The sequence below is a fragment of the Serpula lacrymans genome (genome assembly GCF_000218685.1).
Source record: "Serpula lacrymans var. lacrymans S7.9 unplaced genomic scaffold SERLAscaffold_10, whole genome shotgun sequence".
NCBI classification, from domain to species: domain Eukaryota; kingdom Fungi; phylum Basidiomycota; class Agaricomycetes; order Boletales; family Serpulaceae; genus Serpula; species Serpula lacrymans.
In genome coordinates, this window is record NW_006763299.1 from 303,769 (window position 1) to 329,395 (window position 25,627).

The 25,627-nt window shown below is 45.4% G+C and overlaps 10 protein-coding genes across 10 annotated transcripts; 3 read left to right on the forward strand and 7 right to left on the reverse strand.

Annotated features, from left to right (window-relative positions):
- Positions 1–2,408: 2,408 nt before the first annotated feature.
- On the reverse strand, positions 2,409–3,397 carry SERLADRAFT_440163 (uncharacterized protein; the record flags this gene model as incomplete). The annotated part of the gene is made up of 4 exons (XM_007320621.1): positions 2,409–2,615; positions 2,681–3,008; positions 3,062–3,254; positions 3,328–3,397. 4 exons carry the CDS (start codon positions 3,395–3,397, stop codon positions 2,409–2,411), a joined length of 798 nt encoding a protein of 265 aa, XP_007320683.1.
- A 1,457-nt stretch (positions 3,398–4,854) lies between these two features.
- SERLADRAFT_440164 (uncharacterized protein) lies at positions 4,855–5,377 on the reverse strand (the record flags this gene model as incomplete). Its single annotated transcript, XM_007320622.1, has 3 exons — positions 4,855–4,928; positions 4,974–5,185; positions 5,235–5,377. 3 exons carry the CDS (start codon positions 5,375–5,377, stop codon positions 4,855–4,857), a joined length of 429 nt encoding a protein of 142 aa, XP_007320684.1.
- Positions 5,378–5,979: 602 nt separating this feature from the next.
- Positions 5,980–6,420, forward strand: SERLADRAFT_440165 (uncharacterized protein; the record flags this gene model as incomplete). Its single annotated transcript, XM_007320623.1, has 1 exon — positions 5,980–6,420. The coding sequence occupies one exon, from the start codon at positions 5,980–5,982 to the stop codon at positions 6,418–6,420; it is 441 nt and encodes a 146-aa protein (XP_007320685.1).
- Positions 6,421–8,844: 2,424 nt separating this feature from the next.
- SERLADRAFT_472535 (uncharacterized protein) lies at positions 8,845–10,405 on the reverse strand (the record flags this gene model as incomplete). Its single annotated transcript, XM_007320624.1, has 5 exons — positions 8,845–9,314; positions 9,368–9,490; positions 9,550–9,867; positions 9,919–10,041; positions 10,109–10,405. 5 exons carry the CDS (start codon positions 10,160–10,162, stop codon positions 9,159–9,161), a joined length of 774 nt encoding a protein of 257 aa, XP_007320686.1.
- A 544-nt stretch (positions 10,406–10,949) lies between these two features.
- On the reverse strand, positions 10,950–11,345 carry SERLADRAFT_472537 (uncharacterized protein; the record flags this gene model as incomplete). Its single annotated transcript, XM_007320625.1, has 1 exon — positions 10,950–11,345. The coding sequence occupies one exon, from the start codon at positions 11,262–11,264 to the stop codon at positions 10,989–10,991; it is 276 nt and encodes a 91-aa protein (XP_007320687.1).
- Positions 11,346–12,252: 907 nt separating this feature from the next.
- SERLADRAFT_451032 (uncharacterized protein) lies at positions 12,253–15,686 on the reverse strand (the record flags this gene model as incomplete). Its single annotated transcript, XM_007320626.1, has 11 exons — positions 12,253–12,538; positions 12,616–13,491; positions 13,552–13,800; positions 13,902–14,272; positions 14,333–14,398; positions 14,452–14,568; positions 14,623–14,709; positions 14,778–14,898; positions 14,952–15,022; positions 15,070–15,249; positions 15,311–15,686. 10 exons carry the CDS (start codon positions 15,460–15,462, stop codon positions 13,346–13,348), a joined length of 1,560 nt encoding a protein of 519 aa, XP_007320688.1.
- Positions 15,687–16,374: 688 nt separating this feature from the next.
- Positions 16,375–19,208, reverse strand: SERLADRAFT_451036 (uncharacterized protein; the record flags this gene model as incomplete). The annotated part of the gene is made up of 5 exons (XM_007320627.1): positions 16,375–18,097; positions 18,150–18,364; positions 18,421–18,526; positions 18,580–18,865; positions 18,920–19,208. The coding sequence occupies 5 exons, from the start codon at positions 19,173–19,175 to the stop codon at positions 17,110–17,112; spliced, it is 1,851 nt and encodes a 616-aa protein (XP_007320689.1).
- A 101-nt stretch (positions 19,209–19,309) lies between these two features.
- On the reverse strand, positions 19,310–21,430 carry SERLADRAFT_472549 (uncharacterized protein; the record flags this gene model as incomplete). Its single annotated transcript, XM_007320628.1, has 12 exons — positions 19,310–19,597; positions 19,649–20,074; positions 20,136–20,161; positions 20,215–20,264; positions 20,314–20,342; positions 20,396–20,711; positions 20,770–20,831; positions 20,948–20,978; positions 21,031–21,044; positions 21,100–21,128; positions 21,192–21,245; positions 21,317–21,430. The coding sequence occupies 11 exons, from the start codon at positions 21,428–21,430 to the stop codon at positions 19,807–19,809; spliced, it is 993 nt and encodes a 330-aa protein (XP_007320690.1).
- Positions 21,431–23,273: 1,843 nt separating this feature from the next.
- SERLADRAFT_472554 (uncharacterized protein) lies at positions 23,274–24,178 on the forward strand (the record flags this gene model as incomplete). Its single annotated transcript, XM_007320629.1, has 3 exons — positions 23,274–23,539; positions 23,598–23,656; positions 23,721–24,178. 2 exons carry the CDS (start codon positions 23,599–23,601, stop codon positions 23,873–23,875), a joined length of 213 nt encoding a protein of 70 aa, XP_007320691.1.
- A 108-nt stretch (positions 24,179–24,286) lies between these two features.
- On the forward strand, positions 24,287–25,614 carry SERLADRAFT_472556 (uncharacterized protein; the record flags this gene model as incomplete). Its single annotated transcript, XM_007320630.1, has 1 exon — positions 24,287–25,614. One exon carries the CDS (start codon positions 24,675–24,677, stop codon positions 25,029–25,031), a length of 357 nt encoding a protein of 118 aa, XP_007320692.1.
- Between the last annotated feature and the right edge of the window lie 13 nt (positions 25,615–25,627).

Below are 25,627 nucleotides of genomic sequence, written 5' to 3' on the forward strand. Positions count from 1 at the left end.
ACACTTCACTTTTTGTACTTTTACTTTTTATTTTCCAAGTCACATGACTGATCACGTGACCATTTATTTTACTTTACATTTTCGGACTTTTCATAAGTCACATGACCAATCATGTGACACATCACCTGACCAGTGTCTAGGCTCACCATGTGACTGGTCACATGCTAAACATCAGACTCTAAACTTTATCTACAACTGTACAGTACCTCATGTATTTTAGTATATATACAGGAGCAATACATGGGGAAGGACTCAGCGAGTCCACCTGTTGTCTACCAACAACTAACTTGTTCCTACCAAATGGGTAACCGCTCCCACCTCTTCCTCTTCTTTTGAGTGTTGTTTTCATTGTGCTCCAGTGCCCCAAGACTGTGTCTTGTTGGTGTTGTCACAATTGCTGTGTGCTCAGTGCAGAGCACTGGATTTGAGAACTCGTTGCAATCCTAGGAGGAGGTAAGTGTGGTGAATCTTCTATGCAAATTCTCATAGTTGAAACAGATTCAGATTTCAGGAAAAACAACGGTATATTATTATTGACTCACAGTGCTCTGGTGGGTCTACATTTTGTTACAATACACAATTTTTGGACCTTTAATTTTCATTCTCCTATTCAACTTTCTTCTATAGTTTTCACACACTACACCATGCGGCACTTTCCTTTTTGTTCAAACTCCACCTTTCTCGCGCTGCGCTGCCTTTCTTCTTATTTTAGCTACAAGTATCTCACGCAGTGGAGCTGGTCACACGAGCTGTGCCCCATGACATCATCAGCCACTGCCTCCATTAACTGTATAGTACATATGTACAAACAAACCTGTAGTAGTATAAATGCCCAGTAGATCCAGGAGACTCCTCAGCAAGTCCTCCTGTTGTTTACCCACAACTAACTCGGTCCTAGCTAAGGGGTAACCACTCCCACTCATTACTCTTTTGCTTGTCTGAGTTGTGCGCCAGAGTAACTAACTCTGAGTTGTTACACATTTTCAATTCGACAGGGACTACTAAATCGCTGCAGGTGAGGCATTACGAATTCTTGGCAGAATGTCTGCACCAAGATTGAAACATCCCCACCAATACATTTGGGTATCTCAACTAATTCACGTGGTGTAATGTAGAGATCAACACTGACAGAATCCGGAGAGGTGTCAGAGGTAGCTTTAGAACCGGGGCAATAGAGAAAGAGCAAGATGCCTCCATCCAAGCGATCTTGCATAGTAATCTTAAATTGGATGTAAGCGAATAAAAGTCAGGGTGAAAGAATGAAAAGCAAAACATCAAAAATGTCTTGAATTGATGCTTCTAAAAAATTGTCCTTGGTTAGAGACTTTTCATTTGGGCAAGGGTTTGGCTGGAGATGAATGTACGAGGGATGCAGTCCCTTGAGTGACTTGGTGTGATAGTGTGTGCCATCAATATGAGCATTATGGTGGAGAACAGCACAGGCTGCTGCCTGGTGCTCTGAGTTACTGAAAGTGCTTGCAAATGAAGTAGTGTGCAATGCAGCAACAGCTGAGGCAGAAAAATAGTCACTAGACATTTCTAACTTGTGTTGAGAAGGCAGGGAGTCTGTCAAAATGATGCAAAACTGAGGATTGTACAATGGGCTAACCAAGATTTTAGATTTTATAATGTAAAATTATGCCAAAAGCACGTAATGTGTCTCTCTTGGTAAAGCTACTAGCCACCAGCCCTACACAAATACATCACTAGTTAGCGAGACTTTGGACATAACAGTATCAACTAATCATCCAAGGCATTGACAAATTCTGCAAACAGTATTGCTGCTTGAGCATCCTCCTGATACTGGATGAGATCACTATCACTGTACTCAAATGTGATGGTCCCATTAATGCCTGAATGTGGAGACAACCAAAGTATAGTAACTGTTGTCAGTACATCTATATTATGTAGAGAAAAATTATCATACAATCAGCCAAAATAAGGTTTGCACTTGTATCAAAGTTTCCAATGTTCAGGGACTGTATTGGAGTCACATGAGTTTCCCATTTATCATTTTCTTGCCGCATATTAGCTGACAGCTGGACTGAAGCCGCATTACTGGGCTGTGAGAGAACTGGATCTAGCTGGGGCGGGGCTGAATCACAAAGGGGCTGGGTCAGAGGTACTTTGCCAAGTCTGACACCATTACCTTTGTGGCCAGAGAAACCTGAGAGGTTTTTGGTCTGTTGAAGATGCAGTAAATGAATAGTGTTCACTGCTGCACACAACTGCCATTGGTGTTCTAGCTCTGTGCCAAGTGGTGGGTTGGAGGCCATGAGGCTGTTGATAGCAGCTTTCATCTCAATTTCTTTACAATGTATGGCTGTGCGTAAGTGTTGTATTTCAATGTTGAGTCAATCTATTTCCTCCTTTGCCGAGCACAGCTTGACATGCTTCACAGCTGCTTCTCAATAGGCTGGTTTTGTCCAGACTTCACTGCGGATATCTGTATGCGAACAACGGAGGAGATCAAACTCCGCAAGAAAGCTGTACTCAACAATATCCTTCCATACTATTTTTGGATGTGGAGGGTCGAGAGCAGTAGCCTGGGTATTGTAGTGTTTAATTGCATTATGATTTGCTTCTGATCTACGTTGTAGTCCCTTGCTGATTTGCTAACGCAGTTTATATCCTTACCTCAATTGTTGTCAGAAAAGTTTGTAGACAATATAAAGTATACACCTGTGCCTGATAAGGCTAGTTTTGAAAGCTCAAATAGCCGCTTGACAACGGAACGCTCAAGTTCATCAAGAGCAGCCCTATACTTCACCATGGTAGCTTCTTGTCTGTAGTGATTGTAGTTGTTGTCACCAACTTCCCATATTTTTTCAACATTGAGTTGAACTTCCAAATCACCCGTCATTAATTCAGCATTTTGCAATTGCGCAAAAACAGTATCAATACACTTTTGTGCTTTTATGAGGCTTTCTTGTATGGCCCTCATGTCCCCATTTATGCTCATTGTTAGAGCATTGTTCGCAGCTGCTCGTGCTGACATGTACTCTTCACTACAAACAACTAACTCTGTTAGCCACAAAACATGTTGTGCAACACTGCTTACCAGTATTTTGTGAGCTCATCTAGTGCTTCTATATATCGTGTATACAGCCAATCTCTGTCCAAAAGCTGCTTTGTTGCTTTCAAATAATCAAGTTCATCCCTGTGAAAATGATTAAAGTCTATGTCGGTTATGTGAAACTGGGCTTTGAATGTATTAAGCTCTGCACTCAGCATAGTGACCGCAAGAAGTGCCTCTCAATAATGATGTTGTAAGAAATTACCTGCATGTATATTAGTAAAGATAATTGAATATAAGCAAACACGTACTTAATGCAGCATATTTGTCCATATCCCAGAATGTAACATGTTGTTCTATTGCTTGATGACGAGAAGACATGTTCGCAGCCTTCTCCCTCTGTGTGCCCTGTCCCAGGGATGTACATTGGATGCTATTCAAGCTGGCACTTGCAATTGTGTGCATGCCCATGAAAGGCACCAACCATCATTTGAAGGTTCAAAGCTTACGCATGGGGCCCAACAAAACTATTGCTGAGTGTTGATGAGAATGCACATCCAATATTGTAAGCACAACCGCCATTTTTGCCATAAACTGAAAGTAGCTTATCCATTACCGCTATGGGGTATTTTGCCCTAGAAAGTTTGTATTCTGTAAGTCTTGTTAGCTATTAGATAAAGACTCCATACAATTCACCACTTTCAATCATGTCACAGACAAGAAGCACAAATCGGTGACGGCAGGTGGCAATAAAGATGCTTGTTTCTTCAAAAACTCCAAAAATCTTCTTGCACTGTTCTGGCCCAGCATTTCTCCACCGCTGAACACAATTTAATGTTTCATTACTGTTGTCATGAAGCTCGACATCAGCCCAGTCATCATCATGGTTGTTGTTGTTTGTCTGCAAAGGAAACATCATAACTGGATGCAGATATAAATGCTATAATGAGCCTACCATCTTTTGTTTTCCCTTTACATCATTTTTGAAAACATTGACAGTATCACGGTGAATCCAGTAATCTGTACAAGCTTTGCGTGAATCACATTGATGAGACAAATTATAAATAGAAGACTTCCACTGTTTTAAGCTACTATTACCATCAATTGAGACAAGCCATTCAAAGTTGAGTGGTGTTTCATCTTGAAGTTTATAGCAACACGCCGGGCATGCATTCAACAGACACCAATTGGGCATGTTTCGCTTAAGGGCAACATTCAACAGTCCATGCACACGATGCAATATCTCCAGGTAAATATCATACGCCTCAGAGAATTGTGCTTGTAAATGTGGACAATACGGTATCTGAAAGAGACATTAGATACCGGAAAGAGAGAAAAGATAGACTTACATTATGAAGATGGCATAATGCTTTGCACTGGGCTTGAATGCTGAACCGCGGACATATTCGATGAGCTTGGCGGTAAGCAGCAAGGGTCCTGATTGATATAGCAACTGTTGGAAACAGCGGAGAACAACCAAGGTACCCATAGTGTCACGACTTGAACCAGAAGCGCTAGTCTGAGCGCTAGTTTCCTTTTTCATTTTCTTTGATATCTGATCACATGACAGATAGGATATGTTAAAGCTGCTGCTTTAGCGCGGATAACATAATACGTAGTTATATCAGATCACGTGACCATCACGTGACAAGAGTCTAGAACCATTACAAAGAACATCAGTCAGCGCCTCATGGCTGACTTTCAGAAACGTATATATAGTAGACCACCATGTACATACTTTCCTCAGTTGTTGATTAATTCTCAATCGCTACTTGAAACGCTACTTGTCTGATTTAAGCCTTCATCCCTCCGTTAACTCGGTATAGGGGATAAGGGTTTTACACATAGAATATCAGGGTTTCATTTGGATATTTATGGGATGGATTAGGTTTTAAAGATTCCTGCCGTCGACCTAGCTCATGAGCATAAGAATGAAATAAAAATAAACGATACTCACTGAATAAATCCACCAACTCAATATTCTGCAAAGATGGACAGTCTTTCCCCTCCGACAAATCAGGTGCATATACAGAGATGGCTGGCAAACTGCTGTCCGAACAGTGTGAGTAATAATCTAGGTAGGCAGAAGTCAAGCGATCAAACTGTGCTTCCCAGTTTTTGTTTTGAACTTCAAGTCGATCATTACGGGTACGTGGATCAACATAAGAGCTATGTACTTGTCTGTGAATAAATGCGAAGGTTAATGGTAAAGACTCACTATTCACTGAGCTCCGCTATCTGCTTTGCCAGGTCATCATAAGCTTTATGTTCACCACCCTCATGGCTGATGTCTATTGCTTCATTGCCAGGTGGTGGCATGCTCGCTAGGTCATCCGTGTACATTTCATATTCAGCAACCATAGTGTCAACATTTCTGTGGTCCTCAGTTGACATTGACAAATTATGACATTTGTTTATAGTATGAGAAAACATGCATTGGCCAGGGCTTGAACCTGGGACTCCAGCTTTCATGGTCTGGTGCTTTACCAACTAAGCTACCAAGGTGTACTTGGAAAGCATACTGATTGGTTGCATGCCCAGAAGGTCCAGAATCACTGTACACGGGTGCGGATCCCATTGCGTTGTTATAGACATCTCTGACAATGATGAGCAACTTTAGAAAAAGCTGTGAATCTACATACCTGATATCTCAGAACAGCGCTGTCTTTCTACCTCAGCCATGCACATAGATTGTTTTCCCGCTGTAAGTACTTGAGAGAAACATTGAGAGCGCTTGTATGTGTGTAAAATAGCAGATTTTGAGAGTCCGTTGACCTTGAAGAATGTTGGAGGACGGGACATAACAAGCTACTGATGAGACAGCAAGGCAGATTGTGGACAAGCAAGACAACAAGGCAGAGTGGATGAGCGAGAGACAATGAGGCAGCAAGTGGCTGACAGTGTGGTGCGTCGAGGGAGTTGATAAGATCTTGAGAGTGTCAGCGCTGCAACTGAAGCTAAAGATGCCGCCGCCGAACTGCACAGTAACCCAAAGGCATTTTGCAGATGTGGGACCGGTTTTAGCGCTGGTGCTGGCTGACTTCGGACATAGAGCCTTACAATACTGGACGACACACGTGACCATCCAGTCTTACAAGGCTTATACATCGGGTAACCTAGGTGGCGCACGCCCAAAACGTCTGGTCACGAGACTAACTACGTGGGGCATATGGTGCTTTCTGTTATCTTATCACAGAAGACTTGATAAACTCAACAATTTCAATTCTTACGCATCTAGAATAACGGGAGATACAATCGTCGGAATTCTGCTCGCAGCGCCGGTTACACGCTACAACCAAAGAGACTGGGCAGCTTTATCATTTTGTGTTGCATTGCAGCCCAGATTTATGATCGGAAACACCACACAAACACCCATCACCGCGATAGGCTTCTTCCACGACTGAAATCTGAATCTTCAAAAATGGCGAGGACGTTACGGCTGTGTTACTGGGTAGTGACACGTGGCAGACACTCTATTGATAAATTTCGTAGCATCACTGGTGTGCCATAATGGCTAATATAGATATGGGGCTCCTTGTTCTGCATTTTTCTCGTTGTCCATTCGGGCAGAATTCTCATGGTTATGACATAAGATTTGTGGATTATAATATCGTGTAAGTAGTCAAAATATACATTTAGTTTCGAGCGCTTTGAAAGAAGCATAGCTAATAGTGTACCATCAAGTCATATCACGTTCAGACGATGCTTCCTATGGCAAACTGAAGGTGCTTCTTATGCCGGACCCTAGTTTGGTCCTTGTCGTATTTCTATGGAGCTTTTCCACATCGAAGCCGCCGGTTTATGGCCTCCCTAGGCGTAGCCTGTGATAGAAATTTTGAACAGAAAGAAGGGAAAAACCACCAGGCGAGCTTCGTTCTCGAAAACATGACTGAGGACCCGAGCTGCTCGATCATCGAATTTCCACGGAGCTCAAAGCCAGATCCAATAGATGAGCTTATCAACGGCGAACTCTTCTGTCAGGATAAAACAAGTGAATGTATTTACCAATCCACTCACGTCAGAAGTCAAGGAGTAAGGGCTCCGACACTAGTCTGCCTCGCGGCGTGCCTCCTGGCTGGAGCAACAAACTTACCACGGCTTGGAATTAAGCCAAATGGGCCAGAGCCATATTCTTGCGATGGTTGGCTGAAAGCTCCCCACGTTCATCATGTTTCTAGGTACTTTTCTAGATAACAAAGAGACATGCTGCCCAATATTATTTTTTTTGATCATTTTTTTTTCCGGCTTGCTCTGATATGGTAATTTCAAAGGGTCTTCGCGAGCGTCAGACTTCAAGTTATACGTTCCTTTCGAAGCTTGACACCTGTTTGCATCTGTTCCTTCGCAATACATATTGACGTTGCGCGAGGAACCGCAGTGATGCCTCCAAATTGATTCGCAGTGATGGTATAGATGGTTGCAATAGATATGGAATAAGAGTCAGCGATCATACGGCCTCGAGTGCCTTGCGAAGTCAGGTACGACCAGAAATTCCATTATAACTAGCGGTGGGGCCCATGTTTTCCAGATTGTAGGGTACGTTAAAAGTTGTATCGAATCTAGGGCCAACAATATATGTCGTCGTCCAATGGTTAGGGCGTGATCCATTGACCTGCGAAAAGGGCACTTCGGCGGCTTGAGTGGACGGTATTATTAGATGTAGCGAGAACGTGGAATATTCGGTGGCCGCTCGTAAAGTCTCAGAAAGAAAGAACCGCATACATTTTCCCTGGGATCGTTGAGGAGGGTGGCGGCGCCGCTCGCCCCAGCGTGAGCTTCTGATCGGAACATGTATGTATTCGCCCCAAAGATTTCCACTGGTGGAAGTCCGTGACAGCACCAACATGATGGTTACCGTAGCTTCGGATTCGATGAGAAGATGTTGATCGTACGGTTTTGTGACTCCGTTCTCTTTTTTTTTGCGTACAGGTCTGCAGCAGCTCTGACGAAACCGCAACTTTGCACCGCAGTTCGTCCTGCACCGATATGAACCAAGACGAACTTGCACAAGGCTGCCAACTTGAAGCACCTCCTGTACAACGCGAAAAGTGATCCAATACTGGTGGGGCTAAAACAGTTACTGCCATCATCAATATCAGGCTTAACGTCACCGATCTGGATACTCAACTGGTGTTGTTCCGCTATCATGATGGTCGTTTGGTTATATCATGGCATCAGGGCAGCATGGGTATACTGCTTCTGAGCGGCGGCGTCTAGTCTCTGCCTGTGAAGTGATATGATAGGTTCAGCCCAGAGAAAAACAAGCATGCATGTCGTTTTCTTTCAGGTTACCCTGACAGTGATGGAAAACGAGACAGTGACCGGTGTCTTACCGAGACGACGATCACCATGAGTGATCCACCGACGTCGGACCGGCCCGGGCCCTTGCAGAATATGCAACTTTTTTCTTCTACTTCCTCTCGCCTAGTCAACCGGCGGCCTGCCAGTATCAATGGTAGCGGGACAGCAGCGAGATGTCGTCTTTGTTTTCTCTTCAGGTTTAGTTTGTGTTACGATACGCCAGTGGTTCGTGCGGCATCGTGCCAGTAGGTAAACACGACTCGGATGGGCGTCTAGATCCGGTCAATTCAGTCACAGCCTTGCCGTGTTCAATATGAAACCTGAGAAATTTATCTGTCGATCGAAGACGAGGAGCCCGAAGACGAGGAGCGCTATGAGAGGGAATACGTTATCGGAACCGTTTCGTGAATTTTGACCGACCGTGTCGAAGGCAGCAATGCGTGTATGCCGAGGGACTGCCGGTAGTAACCGTCTATCTGGACAAGAACAACGAGTCACCATCGTAAGTCGTGAGACTAGCACCACAGTAAACACAGGGCAAGAATTTGATTGCAGGGGATACAAGGAGATAAGTTGTGATTTTCCTGGGTATACAATGATAGTAGACACGTTTCAATTTGATACGACATTAGATAGCAGTGAGCGACAGTATTCAAAAAAATAGAGAATAAAAACTCGAACGGGTGCCAAGATCTGCCCAGCGTTAGCACGGCACAAGAATGGTAGCAGGATTCGAAGGTAAGGAGGGTAGTAGCTTTAGGAAAGATCATCAAGAAGACCAACAAGGAAGGTGAAAACCAAGATTTAAACAAGATATTGATGGTGAGCGGCAATAAGCCTTTCAAAAAATCGATCGACGAAGACGAAAGTGCGGTTGCCAACTTCCTTGTGATATATGATGGAGGCTGACTAGCATAAGATCTTCCAACTTGATATAGTTCGCGCCCACGCGGAAGCGCTTGTCAGAATCGTCTTCCATCCGTTTGGTATGGTTATCCTTTACGCATAACGTAAGTCAATGAGAGATGTGATGGATCTGAAAATACCAACCTCTATGAATCGCGAGACACATTTGGCAATATTTTTAGCCAACTTGGCTTTGGTAATGGGGCCCTTGGGATTTTTGAAATCCTTCGTCGGAATTTGCCTACTCCACGGCGCATAACAGGGCCACTTGATACAAGTTTCAGTTAAATGAAAGCTCCTCGACGACCACGTAATATAACACACACCTGGATCCTGATAGAGACGGATGGGCCACAATTTTCAAACATCAGTTCATCCTTTCCAAGCAGGTGCTTGGTGCGTTGTCTTAGGGCATCGTCTAGAGAGATACCCCATTCGTATGGATTCTCAACCATGAAGATGATCGGCTCAAAAAGACTGGCATGTTTGATATACCGGTCTTGATCAGCCTGGGTATGCGGCTTATAAATTGGTTGAGGGATAAAGATGCTGATTCCTGTCGCAATGTGTCGAACGGCCTGCAACGGTAGATTCTTCCAAAGATCGATATGTGCCCTAGACATTTCACGATCTTCATCCGCACCCTGTGAGAACGGTCAATAATCTGTTCAATTTTAGAAGATAGATGAACGAACCGGAAAGTCATGAGAAGAAGAGGACATGGACGGTGAAGCCGACAGGGCAAAGGAAAAATCACGAGGACTGGCCGCCGAAGCAGGCGACAGGGAATAACGAAGGCTGTCAGATGGTTTCATCGACTGATAAGAGAAAAAAATAAAGATGAGGACATGGCAATGGCAATAATATTGGAATGACAACACCCACAAGTGACGACATTGGCGCGTGGAGTTGTTGGCCGTTGGGTGACATTGGTGACATTGCAACCTGCGGGTAACTATTGCACAGATTTTCTGGAGTGAAGAGATATATCTGTGGATCTGTGGAGGACGTCTGAGGACTCGGGAAGCCATATGTCGCAGTGTTATTTGTATTTATGGGTGGAAGGGAAGGCTTGTTGGCCTCGAAGACGACAGAGTGGTTGTCGATTGGAGGGTAATGGTGGGAAACCAATGAGTCATCGATCCAATGTTGAAAGGATTGATCGATGTGTTGTAGATCAGACGGCTCCGACTCGTTGAAACCAGTGTACTGTCAAAGGACTTTAGGATGAGCAACACATACAACAGGCAACGCCTCACATGTTGCCCTGATGGATGTGATACCATAGGTCCACCTTGAGCGGATTGATAGTTGTCACTGCCGTCACCTGCGCCTTGTCCCGCCACAGGCGACCAAGCTGAACAGTAATCATAGCCCAAGTTTGATCTAGCAGACATGATCGGTGAGTGAGTGATGGTAGACAGGAAAGAGGAGCGAGCTGACTGTGAATAGGGCATTTGGGTGGTAGTATTTATACGACGGAGGTATGGACCCTCTACTAAATAATGATGTAGCTGAGGTATCAAAAGGGAAATGGGAGACGTCGGGGAGAGGACTATATAACACACTACAGGAAGTTGCTGTACTTGGAGGGGGGCCTGTTCGGGAGAAATATCACGTCGAAGAGACTTCTATCGGATATAACTGACACAACATAAGAGCGCCCACGAAATGACTATAATTGCGGAAAGCTACGCATTTCCAACAGCTGTGTGACGGAATGCTGCATGTACAGGGATCGTGAGCATCTGGTATTAGTTGTGAGTCACATGCAAGCCACCACGGACATATACTTTGCGTTGTGTTTGAACAGGGCGACCGAAAACATACCAAGCTGCGGGAATATTGTGAGGTTCCTTGGAATATTCTTTGCACGGCCAATGATTGAATTCGAGCCACGGAGGGTGTACTGCCAGGGCACAGGTGTACTATGGAAGTTCCTGCTGAATGCAGACGCGTCATCTTCAAAAGGAAGGTCGTTTGCACTTTCACGGCTGATTATTGACGAGCCAGAGATATTGGCTCGTCTGGCCCTCGACATGTTACTGCGATTCCAAAATATATGTATTCGGCATTGAATCAGGATGGAGATTGTCAAGATAACGCAGGACGAGAGATTAATTGACAGTCAAGCGTCAGTGTCAGTGACGGAGATATTATTGTTGAACGGTGTGGCTGTCCCGGAGACGCCGCTGGGTTCAGCAATCGGCTCCCACGTTATTGCTCAGTGCACTCTTTGCCAGTACAGTACCGCCGTCCAAACTCAAGTTGACATGTCGTCGTTAGCAGGTGCTTTGGTACCTCCCGATAGCTATTCCTACAGTCACAATATCGCCGCGAGCCCTTCTGAGGAGAAATTCAATGTGGATGATGATGTCCTCATGAATCCTCCAGACACCGATGTCGTTCCAAAAGAAGAGTTCCATCAACGCACCAGTCAAGCGGCCGACAACGGCGACGAGGAAATGGAGGACCTCTTTGGGAACGACGAAGAGCCTGACGATGCAAAAGTAAACCGCACCCTTGTCAAATCCGAGAGGTATGAGTCATTTGCTATCCCGCTACTCTCTGTCTTGGGGATTAGTCCTTATTTCGATTTATTGCAAGTATCGGCCCCCTTTCTCCCGGGGAATCAGGCTCAGATTCAGAGGAGCTGTCTCAAGCGGAAAGGGATCGCCGAAAGGCATTGGAATATGCTGAGCCTGAAGAGCCTGCGACTCTTGTCGAACACCCTCAAGAGGCAAATGTATCCATACCCAACATCCCTGTTCCTCGTACCTCAGACGGTGATGTAAGAATTCCCCTCTGTGATTTTACGTGACGTGACCTTATCAACGTAGCATTGGGTCATACGCATGCCAAATTTCGTCAAAGTCGACTCGAAACCTTTTCACCCTGATACTTACATTGGCCCGGAGCATGAAGACGAAGAAGCACACCATGCCGAAACGATACGTGAAAAAAGTATGACTATCAAGTTAAAAGTCGAAAACACAGTCAGGTGGAAATGGGATAAAGACGAATTTGAACAAGATGTATGCAAATTTCCTATCTATTACGTGCTCGTTATTAAGATACCCGCCCAGAAAAAGCAATCAAACAGTCGCGTTATTCGCTGGTCGGATGGCACCCTCAGCCTCCGCTTGGGCAAGGAACTTTTCGATATCAATCAAACCGTTGACACCTCTGCCGGTGTAGCCCGGACGTCACTTGGAGGCTCTCAAGCGTCACAAAGTTCTCTTGCGCCTTCACAACAATCAGCATCCGGATCAAAGTCACAAGGCTTAACATATCTCGTGGCGCAGCATAAACGCTCTGAGTTATTACAAGCCGAAGCCGTCATAACAGGCTATATGAGTCTCAGGCCAACCGGCATGCAATCCGAAACGCACCGAATGCTTGTGCGCGCAGTAGGACAGAAACATAATAAGGTGGCCCGCCTGCGCATGGCTCCCGATCCAACCATGGATCCAGAACGGGAAAAGATGGAGCTGATCAAGTTATCGGCAAAGAAATCAAAGAAGAAGGCTGACGATGCTGGATTTGGAGGTCGTAGAAGGCGAACTGGTTATACCAGGAAGAGAGCCGGACATGACGTTTGGTCTGACGATGAGGACGAACATGAGGCAGAATATGCTGAGGAAGACGACGACATGGCTGCTTCTAGAGGCGCCAAGCGAAGAGTGGAAGATGATAAGAAAAAAGGCCCCGGAGATTATCAAGAAGACGATTTCGTCGTGGCAGATGACTCCGATGAAGACGCGGAATATGCTGGAGCAGCAAAAGCCAAGCGCAGGCAAAGACGCGATGAAGAGGATCCTGAAGAAGATCCACTGGATCAGCTAGACGCAAAAATAAGCCAACAGCAGGAATCCGAGCGTAAGCGGAAACACCGAAATTCAGGCGAAGGCGCGGGCCAAGACGAAGATAATGCTGGCGGAGAAGAAATGGATGTAGAAAGTGAAGAGGAAGAAGAGGAAGAGCAGTACAAGGTACGCAGAGCAGGGACTGGCGCACGAAAGAAAAGGGCCATAGACTTTGACGATGACGAGGATGAAGATTAGATTGATTTCCATATTTTCTTGTTGTATTCTTGTATCTAGTTTTCACATTGTACCACTCTCATTTGCGCGTAACACCTGCTTTTTCTCTAAGTACACCGTTTTCATCCCATTCTGCTGAAGGCTGGATACTGTTGACCACAGCCTGATTTTCTGCATTCCCTTCTAGTAGATTGTGTAAAGTAAGAATCGCATGTTCGCGGAGGTCTTCGGGGGGCAGCATATTAATCAAGAACCCGATGAAGAAAATGACTCAGAAGTACGTACAAGGATTTCTGTCATCAACCACACATAGATTCATGATCACAGGAATACCGCCCCGAATTCTAATACAGTTCTGGATTGCTATATTCCCGTGACACAAAATACCCAGTAAGCGGACAAGATCGCGTTTCAAGTAAGAGAAACCAATCGTGTCTACTGCGGGCAACGAAGGCGCATTTTCCACAGAAGTAGTTGGCATCGCTTTCCCAAAATTGATACGGGGAAGGAATCGATCTAGTAGCTGGAGTAGTTCTGGGGTTTGAGGGATCCAGATTAATACGGCCCAAAACGGAACGGCCTATAAGAACAAATGAAAAAGTACTTGCCTACTAAACTCTCCGACAAATTCTCACCGATCGGCGATCGAGCGTTATTGAAGGCACCCTGTAAGTCATCCTCCGACATCCTATCCATTCTCACAGCTTCCGAGGACAACGTTATGGTGACTATGCACTGCGTTACTAGTACGAGTGCTTCGCAGACTTTTGGTAATAACAAATCAAGTTCCTGCGGTGGTCCCTCAGTTCTACTTTCCGACACATCAGACAAGCTGGAACCAAGAGCCCGTTTAATTGACTGCCGGGCATAGGTCGACAACCCGAAAAATCGGGTAGAAAGCATAGGACATAATTGGGCGTGTATCGATGGGGAGTGCGATGACTGCAGATGTGAGTCCAGGAGTTTCAGAAGCGTAGTCTGGTGAGGAGCGATTATTTCCCCCGAACTGTCGTGTAGCATATAGTATGAGTATTTACTATTTGCATACTCAAGGTAACAGGCTTACACGGACAATCGGTCATATAAATCTGGTGCAAACCCCTGGTCAAAGAGATGAGCAAAGAGGTGATAGCTGCACAACCGTTATGTCAGTAAGGCACACAGAAGGATGCAAAGAAGACATGCCCGTAATCGAACGCTTTGGCATCGTCGCTCATTTCCTCCGCATCATACAATGTGACCATACGGTCTAGTAGGGATATACATATTCGTGCACCGACCGACGTGTCAGTAAATTTGACACTTGCAGACCATCAGACTCTTGCCACAAGAAACATCAGATATTCGATTACATACGATCTCTGTTTATTTTCGTGTATACAGTTCACTATGAGCACCAAAGTGTATAGAACAGTCCGTGGATCAGGAGAGGCGATCAATCGCCTTTTGCAGCCAAACACGAAAGTATGCCATCAGAAGAGTTCGAATTTTGACAGGCAAATGTGACTCACGTGAGGATACCCTGTTCTTCCGGAAGATTCGTGTAGCAGTTCCAGAAAGTGGTTATAAGTTCCTCGTTGCCAGTTACTATGTTGGAGAGCGCTTGCACTAGTATTCGAGTCACAGGAAAAGCTGCGCTGATATTAGTTTTGATATACCCGAAAGAGCGAGAAGATGAAGTTCACTTTTGACCTCCTGTATCGCAGCCCATGATGTGTATCTATGGATTGAACTTCTGATTTGCGGTTCAGCCTGGCTACAGGCATGGTGAGCTTGCCTCTGCCGAACTGCATGATTACTCACTATGCTTTTTGTTGATTATGCGGGACCCCAGCTACAAGATTCCTGGTAAACCTTGCTGTGCTCGGTATCAGGCATAACATATTGGCTTCGTATTCATCAGTTGACAGGTTTGATGCTATGAATGTCCACAGTCGATCTGATATAGACCATATTGAAGGTTGCTCTACGCCCATGCTCTGTCTGCTTCCGATGTCTGCAGTATCAGTTGATTGATACAATGCAGCTTCATTATGAGACTCGCCTAAGATCTTCATCTGTTGCCAGCTCGTTCGCAATCTCATCAAGCTCTCCAAGCAGAGACGTCAGGTGGCCTTGTTTAGCAAATGCCCCATTTGCGTCAAGAAAAGCTGCGCCTGCATTACAGAAACGAGTGTTTCGAGAGCTAGGTTTCATGATGAACTTGAAGGGCGCTGCGATCCAACTTGAAGCGGCAATCTCACTGAGTAAACCCGTTATTATAGACGATCAGTCGCTTATTCTCTGCAGCTGAAGGCAGCGTGTGTTCTGGCGTATCTTGCCCTGGTTTCAAGTTTATAGCAATCGCGGACGGACACAGCCGTGAAAATCAGATCATCAGTCACTATTCGTCGCTGCAAAAGTTTGCAGCAAAGGATCGTGGGGATCGTCGACGAAACTCGCAGACGCCGGTTAGCTGTGGCAGCCACAGCATTTTCTTGATATCATCACCGCTGATAAAGGCTTCGATAAGGCCTAGCCTGCTCATTGTCTGTACAAGTGACCAGTACAAAGACCATATGCATCATGGGCGGTATTGAAGAGCTAAACATTTCCGTAGAGCCACATCTGATCAAAGTTTTGCAACCACTCCCGTCTCTTTTACCGAGAGCGATTGCTGCCCAACTGTCACCTTACATCAATGATGCAGAAAAACGCCCCCCTTCCACCCATACAATTCCCTACAGCCTCCTTCTCCAAATCTCACAATGGTCACGGACATCCTCGGGTCTCGAGGCGCTGCAGAAAAACACCCCGCCTTTGGATCAAGCTTCCTATTCAATGATAGTACTCCTCGCAGGTACACGCACGTCTCCAGAAAAAAGGTTCCCACCATACGTTTCCAAAGATCCACATACAGAGAGCAAGAGAGCAGCTGACGACAAGAAAGCTATCTCAGCAGTACTCAATGCAGTGCTCAGTGTCGTAGGATCGGGCTTCGCGACTTGGTGGGCATCAGCACGGACTGGCTGGAGGGTTGAATGGGTACGGTGTGTTTCTAGTATTCTCAGCAGCAGCACTTAAAGCCTGCCCGCGTTTTTAGAGAGTCCTTTTATCGCTTACCGTTGCACTGGTCGTCGCATTTTCAGAGGTTGTCCTCTACATGATCTGGGATACTCGGCGGATGAAAAACAAGGACGCTCCCAGTCCACCCGTAGGAGTGCAAAAGAGGGCCAAACACAAGAAGAAAGATGAACCTGTGGAAAGCTCGGAAATTCCAGACAGTTCTTTCGATGGAACAACATCTCTGGAAACATCAGGCTTACGCCAGCGAGTCATTTTCCCTGGAATCTCTTCTCCTGAATAATCCTGCAAGCACTCTTTTGTTGGCATCGGGTCGATGTTATCCCCGGGGCGCAGACTGTGCACGTTTCTGATTAATCTTAATTCAATGCATTCTATAGTACTTTCTTTGGATGACCCATTAGTTGTTCTACTTTTCAGCAAATGAACGCCCACCCTTGTCACCTCGTGCCGCATTTGGACCCAGGTTACTCTATGAAGTAATGTCTGATTGTGTAGTAGGTACATGAATTAAAGACGCTCCACCTTGGTGATGCAATGGAGATCATGTACTTTATACCAGTGTGTGATACTGGATACTGAAGTCATAACAGCCGATAGAAGGAAGCTTGTCAGCAGCATTGTGAATGGGGACTCGAGTGCAACAGCCAAGCCATGAAAAACATTCTGATGGCTTTGGATAATCAAAGCTCAGCATCCCAAGTTCCCTCATGGAAGTCGAGGAGCTTTACCGCTGGTACAAACTCGCAACGAGGTGCGGAACTGAAAGGACGCTGTTTACTAGCCTTTCCTTGTCTTCTTTTTCGCACTTGTCGTAGTAGATGGTGGAGCAGAAGGCGGCAGCCCGATAGAACCGCCAGCAGCTTCGGCTTCAGCGCCTCCACCTTGCTCTATCTTGGTCTTAGCCTCCAAGAAAAACATCACGTCCCGTAACTGGTCCTCCAACTCGACAACCTTGGCATCATGTTCTTTCTTCTGCTTATCCGCCTCCTCGACTTTCTGCTTCATCTTCCCAAGATTTTTCATCAAGCCCTCACTGACTGCCCTTTCTTCTTTCAGCTCCTTGTCCAACTTCCTCGCCAACTCTGCTACCTTCTCGGCCCTTTTCTCAGCCTTGATCTTGTCCTTGTAAATTACATCAAACTTCTCCTCCTCCTCACGCTGTCGCCTTGCTCCCTCTTCCTTGGCATGAGCTCGTTCTTTCTCCGTGTCCTTGCTCAGTTTCTCCACCATGACGCGCAACTCGTCGACTTGACTTTTCAATTCCTTTGTTTGATCTTCATAGTACGATCGCTGCGAATCCAATTGTGAAGTGAGAAGATAAGAATATTCAATTCCAATAGCTTCGATTTTCTCCGCACTGAGCGTGTCCGCACGACTCGGCCCAAGGTTATCGTCGTCTCTCGAATTTGTAGCCACCGAAGAAGCAGCTGATGGGAGTTCAACCAGCTTTCCATCGGCTTTATTCTGAATAAGACGATGGACATAACCATCACCGGCATAATCCCATACACGTTGAGTCTCAAGTTCAAGGGCATATAGATGTGTAGTGCTTTCGTAGTGTGCGTGTGCATGAGCTCGTCTATATCGACCGCAGCCTATGTTACCGCATATTAAGCAGATCCATAGGTTTGTCGTAGATGCGCAGTCAACGCAAGCTGAAAGATCTGGCGTCGTGGACGTGGTAAACGGAATAGGTCGAGAGCGATTTGACGCGGACGTCGGGTGGGACGAAAGAAGTATTTGAGAATACCGGCAGACAGGACACCTATAAAAATTTCGTTATTCAGCAATCCATGGCACAATGGACGTGCACTTACCTGCTATCGCCCCATTTACTCAAACACATACAATGAAAAGTATGAGAGCAAGGGACGGTAATGAGGCCTGTTACTGCTGAATCCATTCTTTCTAGGCACACAGGACATGTGGGCAGTTCATACATGGATGACTGTGAACCTCCAAAAGAAGGGAAAGCATAATCCTCAATGTCGATTTGTACAGACAGTACCCGGACAACATGACATGTCTCTGGCTGCGAAATAAAGTAAATCAACCGGAGAGAAATGTAGCATATATATAATGACGCACGTCCATTGAATTGAATAGTTTTCCGTTATAAGCCTCTATGAACTCGGTCGCTTCTTGGGCTTGCCGAAAGTTCATAATGACGAGGGAGCGGTTAGGGACAGAATCTCTAAGATACACGCATATATTAGAGCTAAAATTTCGCAATAAGATAGCACAAACCGAATTATTCGAAGATGTGCCATCCCTTCTGCCGCAGGAGCCACAAATCCCAGAAAATCGGACGGTGTCATCCACGATGGAACAGCAAGAACGGCCAGCACGACTCCATTTTCACTCTCGCTCAAGCTTTTAACAGGAGTGGCGATGGGAGCTGATGAATATGAAGTAGCCGCCTTCCCGTCGTCACGGCGAGTGCAGTCACGAAATACATGCACGGTTCCCTCAGGTAGATTAGTGGAGCCTGATTTCGTTCTAGCGTGAGGTGTAAACTGTGCGGTAGCAGGGCCTGGAGTTGGCAGGATATGGTCAACAACCAGTCAACAGAAGGAGGAATACGCACCTCTCCCCGATTCCTTCTCTTTCCCCGTGTATACCCCCGTGCTCATGTTTTCAAAGTCGACCCAGTCAACGCGAATAGGTCCAAATCGGTAATCCCTATGCGCTGGATTAAATAAGGCGTTCCTTCTGGTGGTTGGTTTGGGTGAATGCGAAGGAAGATGCTGGAATAATGTCTTGGGAATAAATGTACCGGAAGGATGATGATAAGGTTTTTCAGATTTTGAAGGTATGGAGACACGAATATGATAACCTCGCATTATATTGTTCTGAACCTTGGTTCATCTCATCAGCACATAAACTTGAGCGTTTGCACGAATTATAGAGAAACAGAGATTGAACACTGGCAGTACTATTACTATTGCCGTTTGCAGGAGTTTATTTGGGGTTGTATGGACTCGTGGGTCTGCATAGGTCCACGAACACCACTTGTTTCAGCTCATTTGTTTTTTGACAGTAATATCATTATGATCGCGCCTCACGTTTCATGGATCATCGATGGGACTCGCTCTAAGTCTCTCGTGGCGGTACCACAAATCAAATGACCTTGACTCTTCAAAAGGCCGTGTGGATAAAAGTTCCAGGGTTGCTGTCAAGTTGTGACAGTTATCTGATTTGGCGGGTCCGATTGCAATTGGCTCTTTCTCGAGCTGGGAATAGCTATGCCCATTCACTGACTGAGGTATATTGCAGTACAGTCGTTAATACTGTTTAGCTCATTCCAAGATTTCAGGCCACGCATGGCATACCACTAATGCCAGTGTTGCTGTATCACGAAGCATGCGCAACGGTTATCGCAGCCGAAAGCTAACTTTATGGAAAATATGACTGTTTTTATTTATACAATACTGAACATAGTTTTAATACATCGTGTACTGCCATATACAATTTTCACTGGACTTTTACTGCCACAGAGGCACTGTTAGGCATTTCGAAGGCAAATGGACTCACACAAATCCTGGGAAGTTCGAAACGATCCATATCATCTACCCGGACCTCTACTATCAGCTCTCCCTCGTTAGCACCCTTTCTCCAATGCGACCTGGCCAATTCTGCGTGGTTTAATAACCAGGTGGTACTAACGTGAAGTTGAGAAGCCAATGAATGAATGCGCAGCATGAGGCGAGTAGTAGTCACTGTAGAGATAGCTAATACCACGCTAGAGTTGCGGCAACGTGAATTATCGAGCATGATCAAGAAATAACCAATAACACAATCACCTGCCATACGTAGCGGGTATGAACATCTGGGTTTATGGTTTTAGCATTGGATTGATGGTTGCGCATACCGAAAACTTACTGAAGGGACATTCGGCATTAGAGACCCAATGAGCGTATAGAGTATACCGACTTGGTTGAAGTAAGCTAAGGTTGTAAAGCAATATTTTGAATCATTCACCAGCTGTGAGCAGGTATACAAAACCTCCTCTACAAGACTCAAGGTTAGAACAAGAATACTGTAATTCATACAGGCAACCCACTCTTTATGAAAGCGCTTTAATAGCGGTGTATCGGTCATTGTGTCCCGGCAAGATATAACCCGATATACCAGGAAACAATATAGCATGGAATGAATGAATAATGCAGGTATGTATGCTGCCCACAGTTTATCGAGCGTGGGATCATACACACAGCCACTGACATCAGGAATCTGTACAGTGGTTATTTGAAGTTGACGGACCGGTTGTACAACCACAGGAATCGTGGCGATTAGGGAGATTGCAAAACCGGCAGCGACCAGCCACTGGATGAGGCGTCTTCCCGCGAATAGATACCATGTTCGTAGAGTTAACATCCCTGCAAAGTTGGCCGTTGTTTGAGTTCAGTTTGTCGAAAATCAAAAGACTGAAGTTACCTTGAACAGTGATCAAAAGAATGGTATCCAGACTGTAGCCTGTAAGATACACTTTTATACACCTGGTATAAGCCATGGCATAAATTCACAATAAATAAATTTAATGTGTAGGACTGACGCCTGACAGAGGACTTCAGCCATCACATAAGATAAAAAAACGAATGTTAAGAGCAGCCTTACAGCGTTGTTCAATCCGGTCGAGAGTATGGCTACTGGGGGTATGAACTCGGGTTCTCCGATCATGATGTAGTGATGACTCACAAATCATATCCGTGCTATCATAATGAAAAAATGTCAGCTAGTGGAGGTATTTCTAGACAACCTTCTCACATAATTTGACATAGTGAGAGGTACCGGACCTGAAAGGGCAGCAAGTGGATATATAAACGTGAGCTCTGGACTGATGCAATGCTTGCGCTTACGAGGAAGAAAAGCACATGAGAAAAGCTCCATGCAGTACACCAAAAATGCTCAATCTGCAATGGAGAGATGAGTATAGATATAGCTGATTCAAATCACCATTATATTAGAAAATCGTATTACTGACCTCTCGATCAAGGGTTAAGGCATGATCATAAATAATCAGGGAATAACAAGCCATCGCTAGATACCTCGCTCCGAATAAGGCTATAAGAGTGAGCTCTAGATCAGCATTGGACATTGTGCCATGAAATGGGGGGATACTCGTTCGGAGGGAGCTCGTGATATCGCATGGCCATATATCTGACTTTGTTGCTTTCACACTAAGAAATTCTACATCAAGCCGGGCCTGCACATCATGATCAAAGTTTGATAGAAGGATGACAGATTTATCGCCATCAATACATGTCATGAACCAAAACACCTGATTCATGACTGAACCTGGTGGTGCAATGAGCACTACCGGAATGAAGATTCGATGACCAAAGTGAGCTTAACTGGGCGTTGCAGCCAGGCAGTAATTGTGTTGTTTAACTTCTTGGCGAGTACTAACCTGATATACTTTCCGAGTCCGCGCATGATTTGGTACAACAAAGTTCTTAATCGTGGGTGTGTCAAGAGAACCATGGACAATCACAGGAGTAGTATCGCCTCCATTCGGAGCTTGTGAACCTCCGAATGAATGAATGTTAGCTGAGGTATTGCCCTGGGCCTTGCCAGTGCTCTTGCAAACGAGGAAAGGATTCTGCCATATCGTTCACATTGCAGCACCGGCATCCTTGAAGAGGTTTTGCCACGGTGGAATTGTTTTCTTGAGCAGGTGTCCCTTGGTTGGAGCGAGTACGATAGAAGTGTGGCCCATCTGGACTCGAAGAAGTTAGGAACTTGCTTGCTGGCTGTGGTATCAGGTGGTGATAATCAGACAAGTCGTGGGAAAGGTTGTCCTTATCTTTGGGTTCCTATCTGGTGCAAAGACGTGACTTGACGCTGAATGTTGAACATTAAACATTACTCTGACGAAAATCGATTTTATCCAGTCGGTTTGTCGTAGCTTTACAACAGTCGACTTTATAATTTTGGAGAATTCTCTTAACATTCTCTCGTTTTATCCTTGAGCAGTGGTGAAAAAAAGAAGTTCAGAACATGCAGGTATCGTCCGTGAGCATCCAACGCCAGGCGTTCGACGCCCAAGTATAGCTCTCATTCTCATGTTAGTGTTGACATTCATCTGGTCTGTAAAGGGCGGCAGGAAGTATAGGCAATAACCAAGGCATGTCCTTTCCCGATATTTCCAACCGCTTCTTCTCATACAGGCTCTAAATCCAGAAAGTCCGGTTTGACTGGTGTGTGGTATCTATTTCGAACTATATACTATGACACTTATCCAGTGCTTTCATTCCTAACATCTAGTTATCGTGGTTCCGCAGTTGCGACAGGCTCCTTTTTGGAGGCTCCGGTTTGTTTCCTCATAATCTCTGTGGATGGAGAGTTCGAAAGGAAAACAAAACTTCAATCAGGATGGAACGAGTCCATTGATTTGTGAGAGATACCGCTTCTTATTTCAATTTTTGCTGAAGCAGTGTCTTAGTGGATCCCAAGCATCATCAATCAAGTTAGCATTTATTTATACACCATCTTTTCGACAGGATGTACTGATAGGATAATCTCTATCTAGATAACCTGGAACGCAAGTTGAGAGACTTGCCCGCCGTGAACGGCCTGAACTACTTCTGATATATTGTAGTCAGTGGTGGTCGCAAAGGCTCAATTGACGTGCGCATAGATAGATTCTCCTGGGTTTGTGCTCCGATACCATCAAAGACCCAAACTCCCAGATGGATTCATGATCAAACTGTTGACTTCAGAAGGCCTCATCAAATCTCTCAGTCCTATACTGCATACCGAGAATACTGTCCGACTGCTTCACGGATCCTCGTGGGTTGATTCTTGAACTGCCGAAATTACTTTCCTGTATTTCGAGGATTGTTTGAAAGCTTTCGAAGTAGGCTCCTGGAGAAAGGGTAATGTGAATTATTCGAATTATCTGATGGTCAAAGGGGGCATAATAGCGCGCATATCAGAGTCTCTCGATATGCGGCTTGGGCTCATTGTCGGTAGATGACTGTCAAAGGGGTGCTGAGTAAGTTCTTGATGAGTTCATAATCCGATAATGATGCATGCTTATTCGGCGGGGATCCGTATCAAAGCTAAAAGGCAAAGCAAATGTCGGCATGGAATTGATATGTCAATCCATGACTCTCCTTCTCGGAGGCCGAACTGAAACAAAAGCAATAGTAAAGGCAGTTCAGAATACGCAATCGAAAGGCCCATTGGCAGGGTTCCATTGATAGTAAGTTGTTATGAGATTCAGTTTCGTGATTATGGAACTACAGGGACCTTTTGGTTAGTATGATCACGTCCAATGGGTGCAATATAAGACCTGGCTATGATACTACTAGCATGGCAGGTATTGTACATTCTACTATCTCCTTGCCTACTTCTGCCTGAAAAGACGTTGTCTTGTTCCCCAGTTGGTAACCCTTGTTGTCTGTATCCATCTCCACCTTGTATTCGTGCCTTCCCTAGCAACTCATTTCAACTCATCGTCTTATATAACTCTCATGGACTTCTCATTTATCGCCAGGCCACAGATTTTGTACTCGCAACGTTCTCCACAATATCATGATAATAGATATTCTACCATCACAAGTACGACCATTTGAGAAATTTAAACCGTGAAATTGTTCCGAGCATCACCTCGTCGGACATCACATTTCTTTCCCAGTCCGTAAATCCTCTCATGAGGTGCATCCGCACCGTCTCCTGGTAGAATGGAAGCCATTTCACAGAATCCTGTGGTCATGACCGCGAAAGCCGTCCTGCGGAACTAAAGGTCCAAGCATGCCGCTTTTACACGTAGTCTTTCTACACCGCAAAACATTGATCTTGGGCTTCCCTGTAGACACAATGCCGTCAACAGTGAGTGAAGGTGTGAAGTGGTTCCCAAATCCACCAGATTCTTTGGCATGTCTCACCTTGACAGCTTTGCTTTGAGTAGGAGCAAAACATGCGTCGAACTTCTCTGTGGGCGTATGCCGTTGACTATGGGTGCAAGTGTAAAGTTATTCCAATTTTTAAAAGATAGCTTTGGCATGTCTCACCTTGACAGATTTTCACAACAAAAGCAATGTGTGTTCGCTGGTCAAAAAGTTGATTTATTACGCCCCCGATGGTCCAAATGGCACTGTTAAGGACGTCAACATGAGAACGACGTACAGTAAGGTTTCCCGTTCTGTGAGGACGGTTCCACGTGAGTAAAGCGGGAGCTTGGAGGTTATAAAGGAATGTCGGCGAGGGGGAGGGGGAAACAAAAACTTCCAGAATACAAATGATCCCGATGCACCACACATCCAATATCGATCACGCACTATACTGGGGAGGGGAGGAACGAACAGAAACAGTGAGTTAGCTGCCTAACATCATTTATGGTTCATCCCACTGATAAACAACGAATGGAGCTTAACAACAGTTACGAATCTGCACCAACATTCAATCAGACTCAATTCCATGTTGGAGGGTCTTCCGACACGCTGCCAGTCCTACCAGCATCTGCTACCAACGAACCTAGAAGAGGGGCAGCTCGCGGAGGACGACATATCAGTGCCAGGGGGCGACAGAGAAATGCCAATCGCATGAAGCAAACGCGAGAGCTAATCAGCAGAGAGAAGGATAAGGTTAAAAGCCTTCTTCCCTGTCGCAAAGGTGGCAAACCCTGCGGCGGTGAACTTCGTGTCTGGACTGAAAGTAAGGGTTTTTTTACTACACATCCATATTTCTTATAAAGATGACTGACAAACCAACGTTTTTCCAGCGGCCGAATACATAGAATATCTCGAAGCCGAAAATTACAGGCTGAAGAGGAAGTTGGGAAACAGCCCATCAGCACCGGTTTCACCCAGCGATGATTTTGGGGCTATGGTCGCCAATCAGCCCATCTGGGATAATTTCACCTCTGCCGGTCTACCAAAGACACCTGCTCTGCACTGGAAGGAGACTACTCCCTACGAAAGAGGACCAGAGTCAATTGACCTCGCTGGGCCATCAAACTCGAGGGCAGGAAGTAGCAATGTAAATGCAGGGGCAGCTACAGTGATGCCTGCCCAGGATACGGATCTGGGTTCAAACTCCCCACCTGATCCTGTCTGGGACATGGAGGTGCTGCTGACTGAGAGCGAAAACTACTTGGCACAGTGGAATGCAATGCTCGAGCAGAGCTTGTAGGCAGGTGTCCACAACCCCAAAAACTCAACCACGGAGTCGGCTTCACAGGAGCTCAATAACAGACCCATGGCTCGACCTAGGGGTTGAGGATTTTTAGTGTTGCGGACAGCGGAATGCAAGACTGTCTCGTCGCATTTGATTACCAACTAAATTATTA